The 9117-nt window shown below is 45.5% G+C and overlaps 1 protein-coding gene across 1 annotated transcript; it reads left to right on the top strand.

The window, feature by feature from the left end:
- The first annotated feature begins 7375 nt into the window (after window positions 1-7375).
- LOC138050348 (uncharacterized) lies at window positions 7376-8338 on the top strand. The gene has a single exon (XM_068896701.1). It carries the CDS (start codon window positions 7376-7378, stop codon window positions 8336-8338), a length of 963 nt encoding a protein of 320 aa, XP_068752802.1.
- Window positions 8339-9117: the final 779 nt, after the last annotated feature.

Here is a 9117-nt window from a genome sequence, read left to right as displayed (position 1 = left end):
AAAAGGTTTGCTACAAACTGCTTACCAAGCAACAGGAAGAAAACTGGCGCAAAGTGCAGGCAGACTCTTTTGACCCTTAGACAATTTAAAAAACAATGATCAATGGTCTCTCGTCGCGGACAAGAGGCACAACTACCAGATGAGATACAACCCCAGTTGAAAAGGGAATCACGCACCTTGACGCCGAGGAGAATAATAAGCCAAATGACATCGTCCTTATAGTTCTCAGTGAAGGGGTCATGGAGCAGAGACCAATGGCCATCGAGGGAGAACCCTGGCCCAATGATCTGGGACCAATGACGCGGCAAGATTGGCGGGGATTACTTGATTGAAAGGAGATTTTGATTCAAGGTTTTACAAACTAGGGACTCTCTCCCACCCTGGGTAGAGTATCAAGACAGGCCTCGTAAAAGGGAGTTGGAGAAGAAGCACTTGAAGAAGAGTTATCACGTAAGGAGGAACATTCGGGACGCAGAAAGGACAAGCGACGCCCCACAAAGTATTTGCACAGAAAAAAACTAGAATCATCTGAGTGAATTAAGCACGGAGGCTATCGCCGCCAGTCTCAAAGCCTGGCCTTTAACACGAGATTGTCACGATTGACACCCCTAAATTTAAATTTCAAAAAGCAAGTGTTACGACTAACGCTCTCCATTTTTGAGCCCCATAGGAATGGCCAGATCGAGGCATTAACCCGCGCAATGACCCAGTTTGGCAGAGTAAGAACTCTGGCAAGGTGGACCAGCACGCTTAAACCGAATGTATTGATAATTAGAGCCCTACCGGGAAGGCACAGGGATCTCGACTTCCAGAGATTGAGGGATTTCTCCAGTTTCTCAAGTTGAGGTTGCCAATTAAAATGCTCTGTAGGGATGGTGTCAAACACTACCTCAAAGATTTTCATGTTCTTAACCCAGGTGAGGACCAAAGGTTCATCAAAACGAAACCTCCATGCCCCTAGCCACATTGCTTCAGTTTTTTTGCGATTCAGTTTGTCACCGGTGCCCCTTTCATAGACATTAACACAGCTGAAAAGATTAGACAAGGATCGAAGATCCTTCAGTACAGTCGTAATGTCATCGGCATACAAGCGAACACGTGCTTGCCGCCCTCTGGCACCAGGGAGGAGGAACCCCTCAACCCCTGGACAACGCCGAGTGAGGGACGCTAATATCTAAAAACAAAGGACATAAAGTAAGGGAGACAAAGGGTCCCCATGACGCCCCACACGCGCAGGAGAAATCCTCTGAGAGGCACCATCGTAAAAAGTTGAGATCCACCGGCAAAACGCGGGTCCAAAACCATAAACCTGGAGAAGATGCGAGAGAAAGGAACGGTTGACACGGTCAAAGGCTTTCTCCTGGTCAAGGCTGACTAAGATTGCGAATTCATCCGTCCGTTGAATGTAGTCCAAAACATCACGCAAAAGAGTAACGTTAGAAAAAATACTTCGGCCGGGAACGGGGCAAGTCTGATCAGGGTGGTCAATATATTCAAGAACTTTGGAAAGACGAGAAGTGATCGTTTTAGCAATAATCTTATAGTCCACATTCAAAAGAGAGATGGGCGGCCAGTTTTTTAAGTGCTTAATATCACTACGCTTCTTAAAAATAAGGCGGGTGACGCTACGCTTCATCGAGCCACAAAGCTCGCCATTGGAGAAACACTGGTTAGAAACACAGAGTAAAAGGGGACCCAAAGTCTCCCAAAAACGAAGATAAAATTCAACTGATAGTCCGTCAGATCCCGGTGACGTCCCGGTATTAAGACTCTTAACAGAGTTGGTTAATTCGTCAAGCGACATTTATCCCTCGCACGAGGCGCGTTGAGGGGGAGAAAGGGACTTTTCAACGGATTCTAAGCAACGCTGTTCAAAAACCGCGTAAAACATCTGAATAGAAGCGCACGTGCGTTCGTTCAATTTCTTCACGAGTGAACACGTCTACATCATCAGAATTAAGAATTATTATAGAAGAAACAATATTACGCTGGAAGCGGTCACGTTCAAGCTAAAAGAGAAAGCGCGTAGGCCTTTCTCCCTCCTCAAGCCACTGAACTCCAGAACGGATTTTAGAACCGTCTAACTCTTCCAAGGTAAGAGCCTTAAGCTTTCTTTCGAGCTCGGAAATTTCAGGACTTACTGAGGGATTACCAGCTGAAGTTTTAGCTTAATAATCCGGTTAACTAAAAGAACACGCGCGGGCGAGAGATCCCTGCGCTTTTCCCTGGCAAAGAAAATAATCTCAGAGCGGATGGAGTTTTTAAAAAAGTCCCACCAAGCTTTAACCGAACGAAAGTGTTGCAAGCAATTGGCTAAATTATTGATACAATTCGAAATATAGCCGCAAAACACATCATCATTCAAAAGTGAATTATTAAACTTCCAAATGCCAGGACCACGGAGGTTATTCCCGGTGGGCTGGAGGAAAGACAAACAAGATCAAGGTCGGAAAAAACAGAAGGGCTGATTTCACAAGAAACAACAGAAGGCATGAAGTTCTTAGAAACAAAAAAATTATCTAAACGCGAGCCAATTGAAAACTCCGAATTAAACCATGTGCACTGGCACAATCTGCGATGAAGATTGCGCCAGACATCAATTAAAGAAAAGGCTGAATGAAAATCCGTAAGGCACTTAGCAGGCACAAAGCTGCCGCCAAATTTATCAAGGTTGTGATCGTAACAATTATAATCACCAGAAATTATTAAGACATCAGAAGATAGGAAGCATTCATGCAAACTTCTGAAAAACACTTCCTTTTCGGCCAAGTTGAAGGGGACATAAACATTAATTAAATTAATCCTTAGATCGTCAAGTTTGAACAATAGACTACCAACCCTCCCCGACGTGTCTCTTTTCGAGCGGCTGGCTTTGCCGGAAAAAGATTCAGAAAGGCAAGCAAGGACACCACTTTGTTTGCCTACAGCAGGGGACCAAAAACAAGGTCCACGCCAGGCACAAGAGAAAACGCGGAAAACCTCAGGATCAGTACTCTGCGTTTCCTGAAAACAGAAAACGTCATACGAGGTACGAAGACTATCTATGAGATAATCTTGGAAACGCTTACTGAAACCACGAGAATTTCGGGAAAGAAATTTGGAATTCATGAAGGGTGAGGGTTCTTAGTCTTTCTACTAGAACTGACCGGCATTGATGAAGTTGAGTTACGCGCAGGTGGACGGATCATCTGTGAAGTCTAACCTGGTAGACTTGCGTTTGGGTGCCACTTTAGGAGGTGGAGGACGGATAGGAATCTGTAATGGAATGCTCGACGGAAGAGAAGGCTCTTGGGACAAAGGAATAGACAGGGATGGCGATTCAACAGGCGAAACGAGGGACTGAGACGATTGCGTACTAGTTTGTGATGACTGAGAGAACTGCGAGGGCTGCGCGGAGGGATGCTTTGTGGTTTTCTGGGACAGTGATGAAGGTTGACCAGAAGATGGCGACAGTGATGATTGCGATGAGAGGAAAACACAGGAAGGTGTAGGAGGTACATCAGGAGAAGACTGCGAAGGAGGCTGTGTCGAAAGGAGGAACGTCAGGTAAAGACTGCGAAAAAGGGATTGAGGAAGGCGGGCCATCGGAAGAAAGCTCATTAGAAAAAGGCTGCGGGAGAGACTGTGATTGTCGGGACTCTGGAAGGGGAGCAGAAGCAGCATCATTATCACTTTTATCACTTTTTCAGGGCGCCGCCACCAAGATAATTTACAATCAATGGCGTAGTGGCCGTCCTCTTTTTTAAACACTGCACTTGATCTCTTCTTTATAGTCGCTCAAGGTGTGACCCAGTTGGTCACAGTTAAAGCATACCACGTTAGGGCACACCTTTGCGACATGATCGGGAAGATGGCACTTCCTGTAAGTAGGAACCTGTCCCTCGTGTCTGACTCTAAGAAGCTTTTTCTGCCGAAGCGTAGGAATGATGGAATCGATTCAGATAGCTCCATTCTAACAACGCGTGTACCATTCTGGATGCCGTCATAGCCCTGAAGATTACATTTGCGGAAACCGAGGACAGCTCCATAGCGGCCGAGACGATGGGACAGTGCTTCATCAGAAAGCTCAAAGGGAGTATCATACACGACAACGAAGGTACACGTAGAAGATGAGTTACGATGACGAAGGATAAAAGAAGATTTAGGAAGGAAGAGATCTCGGTATTCACTGGTGGAAAACGTCACGGAAACAAAGCCATTAGAATTACGTTGGAGACATCTGACCGCAGCAGCACGGATACCATAATTCTTTAAATCGGCAAACACTTGGGAAGAAGAAGTGTCCTTGTCGGAAACAGAAAAATGCGTCGTACATGATCGCTTGGCCAAGATGTTCAGGAGATGGATAAAATCCTTCTCTGCGTCAGTAAGACGTTCAGCATTCTTCATTAGACACACTCGAGTGTCGACGACGCCCAGCCATTTGGGCATAAGACGGGAATTAGCAATCTCCATGTTCTGCTCAGTTTCGGAACCATCCGCCCAGCTACGCTGGGGATCAACAACATTACCTGCCATACTACTGCAAGGGCCACAAGATGACCAAAGCAGCAATACCACAAGCGAAGAAACAAACTGGTAGGGCTTCGCCCTGGCGTAACCCTCAGTAGGAGACGTCGTCTAAACTATCCATGCCTCACCATGGCGTAGCTAACACACCAGTCGGGTGTTTTAGACACCCCTTTAAGTGGCAGCTTCACGCAACAATGTGGTAAGCTGGGTTGGGAACTGCTCAGCCATTCTCCCACGGCAAGCGTGTGGGGAGGTGGATCACTATAAGAGATCGGTGGGTCACGTAAATTTTTAAGTGAAAAACGAAACAAAAAAAGCAAGGTGACACACGCTAACACCAACCCGGTGTTTTGCTGTTCCCAACCAGCTTACCACATTTCTTATATGTGGAGCTGCCACAACCGCTTTAACTGAGGCCCATGGCTGCTAATTGACAGGGTGAAATGGTTGTGCGCATGCATGATGTGTTGGCTACACCGGGTTGGTGTTAGCTTGTGTCACCTTAAGCTTCTTCTTTTTTTTTTTTTTTTTTTACCTAATTAGATCCCTTGAGCCTAAGCCGTTGCTACCTATTTCCAACCATAAGGAAAGTGTAAAGGTTAGCGGTATTTGGAGCTTAGTGTAAGTGCACCTTTTAATTACTTTAGGAGCAGTATTTGGGGAACACTTTGTGACGTTAATCCTCTGCATTCCTAGACTCGAGTGATATTGAAGTTGTGGAGAAGAGCAAAGGGACACTTCGTGACGCATATTAATTATTGAAAAGCCGCTTGCATCTAATTTGGGGGAATTTTCTGGACAAATCTGAGTAGTGCAACTCAACTGAACTTTTAATGAATCAACTTACATGGAGACGCGTACAAAGCACAAGATAGCCCCAATCCCAGAAACCTTTGCGTTAAATTTAGCCTGAGAAGTAACATAACCCGAGCTTTTTATGAAGGGAAGGATTCAAAGAAATTACTTTCGGCAAGCGTGGGTCGTGAGTATATTTGAAAAACATTCTTGATATTGAAGAAAGCATATGATCACATATGATCCGAGATCACCGATCCTTTTGCAGATTAGTGGGGAATTGTACTTTTATGATTTTGGCGTCCAGATAATCACAGTTCATCATGTGGGACTCAAAAGAACATAAAAAATAGGAAAGGGAGTCAGATTTTCAGTTCAAATACATGAGCTGCCAACAATTTCAAACGCGAACACGCAACGCATTCACGAATTCAGTGACAAGTTGACATTTTGTGTGCAATCCTTGCAGGCGCTAGGGAAATTGGAACAAGTCAATGGTTATGTTTCTTTGACTCTGGATAAGCTGCCCACCATAACAGGAGATTTGGTTCGTATGGACCCATCGTGGGAAAATTGTACCTTCGAAAAATTGTCAAAATGTTTTAGGCTTTGGACACGAAGAAATCCAATAGAACGTCAACTGTCAATTAAAGCAGATCGTAATCATCAAGATGACTGGAAAACAGATAAGCATCCCTCCAAGCTCTTCAAAACACAGCAAAAGAATGTGTCACGTACTCAAACATGCGTTTACTGCGACGCCATGGAGCACAAATCCTCTACCTGCCCTACTGTCACCAGCGTCGCTGAAAGAAAGTCTATTCTGGTTCAAAAACGATTGTGTTTCAATTGTACTGTTCTTCGCAAGGTAGTCGAATGTCGCAGCAAAATCTCATGCCAGAATTGTAGCAAGAAACACCATACATCAATTTGTGATATTGAATGAAAACCGGAAGGAATGCTGACAGCTGTTCAAAGTGAAGATTCCGCGAAAGTTGTTTACCCTGTGATGCTTTTGGAAGTTGATGGCATTAAAACTCGTGCACTTCTCAAAAATGGAGCTGGTAGCTCTTATGCCTCTGCTACGCTCATCAACGCCTTGCGCACGAAGCCTGCTGAAATAAAGCCGAAAAAAATCGAAATGATGCGCGGGTCAATGACAACCAACGTACGTAGAATTGTACGATATCAATGTCGAATCTGTCAATCGAGATTTCAGCCTAAGCATATCAGTGTCAAAAGTTGATAAGCCAGAACTCGTGGTTTTGCCAAGCCCCAAATATGAAGAGTTCAAGACGAAAGATAAACACTTGGAAGGAGTTCGAATGGATGACAATGACGCAAAGCCGCTATTACCAGTTTATCTTGTCCTGGGAGCATCAGAGTACGCGAATATTAAGACCGAAACACTGCCAAAGGTTGGTTTATCGGGTTAACTTGTTCCAGAGAAAACTGCCCTAAGCTGGAATATCATGTCACCAGGACACGAAGACAGGTTAAAGCCTATGTTACACAGTCAACCCGGTTGGACTATGAACAGCTCTGTCGACTGGATGTCCTTGGCCTTTCTGAATCATCCGCGAACGATCAAGATGCGGTTTGCGCTGAGTTCAAAGAACAACTAATCCGCTATCCAGAAATTGATTATGAAACGGGTCTACCATGGAAGGGATGACATCCAACTCTGCCTACAAACAAGTCAAGGAGCCTCCGAAGATTGCAGCAACTGCTGAAGAAGCTTGAACGCACTAACACCTATGACCAGTATGGCACCATAATACAAGAACAGCCACACGAAGGAGTTGTAAACCCAGCACCAGCCACAGTGACAGGGAGGGAATTCTATACCCCACATAAAACAGTTGTCAGGGACAATGCACGAACCACAAAAGTCGGCATTGTCTATGATGCATCAGCTAGAGAAAGGCCAAGTCATCCCTCACTAAACGACTCCCTGCACCGGGGCCGCCCCTACATAGTCTTTTATGGAGCGTTTTGGTGAGGGCCCGGTTCTATCCATTACTATTGACAGAAAGCTTTTCTGCAAGTACGAATTAAAGAAGAAGATATGGATGCCTTGAGATTTCACTGGAAACCAAGAAGTCAAACAGACATCGAAACCTTCAGATTCACAAGAGCACTGTTTGGCCTGACCTCATCCCAGTACCAAGTGGGTGGGGTCATACAGCAGCAATTACAGGCGTGGGAGCAGCGCGAACCAGAATTAATTGCCCTAATCAAAAAGAGCCCGTACGTAGACGATTTGATATCTGGCGCACTATCAGTAAAGGAAGCGTGCCAACAGAAAGAAGGGTCCACCAAAAGCTTCGCTGACGCCAAATTCACCTTGCACAAGTGGAATTCAAATGCACCCGAGCTAGAGGGAGATGACATACCGAGCAACAGTGAAGATCAGAGCTTTGCTTTACAGCAGTTAGGGTCATCAACGACAGTAACGAAGCTATTCGGACTTCCAAGGGACAAAATTGCTGATACATGGTGTGTCCCGCAGCAACCAGCTGACCTAACCAAACGAGAAATCTTGTCGCAGCTGGCCAAAGTCTACGACTCACTGGGACTTGTATCATCCACGACACTCCGTGGAAAGTTCATATTCAGAGACATCTGCGTGAGGAAGTTGCCCTGGGACACTCCCATCCCAGCAGATTTGGACGAGAGGTGGAGAAAGTGGCGTGGATGTCTCCCTGGAAGCTTAAGTGTGACGAGAGCGATTTCACCATTCACACGCGGCACTGCAGCCCCACCGACGCTGCACCACAATTTCTTTACAAACTACCCCCTTGATTCGTTTAGAGATGCAATTTCGCAAGGAGTCTGTGCCGCAGTTTATGCAGTAGTTAAGGAAGAATCTGGGACTAATCAGGGTCTCATCACTGCCAAATCACGTCTTGCAAAACATAATTTGACCATACCCAGACTGGAACTCGTTGCAGGACATATGGCGACTAATCTAGCAGTTAACGTTCAAGAAGCGTTGAGCGACAATCACCCACATATCTACTGCTGGTAGCCCTTTATTGGATTAACGGAAGTGGAGAGTATCGTCAGTTCGTTACAAACAAGGTTCAGAAGATTAAGCAACATTAGGACATAACTTGGCGCCATGTGCCCACCGATCAAAACCCAGCGGACTTAGAGAGCACAGGCGGGAACGCAAGCAATGCAGTCCTGTGGATAAACGGTCCGTCTTGGTTATCCTTTCTAGACAAGTGGCCCACCCATGTGGATATTGGGCCCTCGCCCGAGTCCAGTACAGAAGCCAAAGAACAAAAAGAAGTACTAGCCATGGCGTTGTCGAAGAAAGATGAGTTCACAGAGCATATGGAAAAGTATAATTTGAAGAAGACTTTGCGAATATTTGCATGGTTAACCAGATTCTATTCAATTGCAGAAGTCCGAAGACAAGTAGAGTGAAAGGACCGCTGTGCACAGATGAAATAAAGAACCAGGGAGTTTGGTGGACCAAGCAAGTTCAAACTCAAGCCACATGCCCTGAGAACTTTCGAGCTGACAAGCTTCAACTCAACTTGCAACCAGACCTGCTTACAAGCCCACAAACCAGCAAATTTATCACAAGTCTAAAAGTTTTCATAGCCAGACGTGATCGCCCTTATGTGATCCACACAGATAACAGAAGCATATTCCAAGCCGCCACTGATTGGATGAACAAGGTCCAGAAGGACGAGAAGTTTCATTCCTACTTGGTTCAACATGACATAACGTGGAGATTCAATCTCAGCCGAGCCCCATGGTGGGCGTAGTTTGAGAGGTTAATAGGCGTCTTCAAGT

Source organism: Montipora capricornis, chromosome 1 (assembly GCF_036669925.1).
Source record: "Montipora capricornis isolate CH-2021 chromosome 1, ASM3666992v2, whole genome shotgun sequence".
NCBI lineage: Eukaryota > Metazoa > Cnidaria > Anthozoa > Scleractinia > Acroporidae > Montipora > Montipora capricornis.
This window is presented reverse-complemented; position numbering and strand designations above follow the sequence as displayed.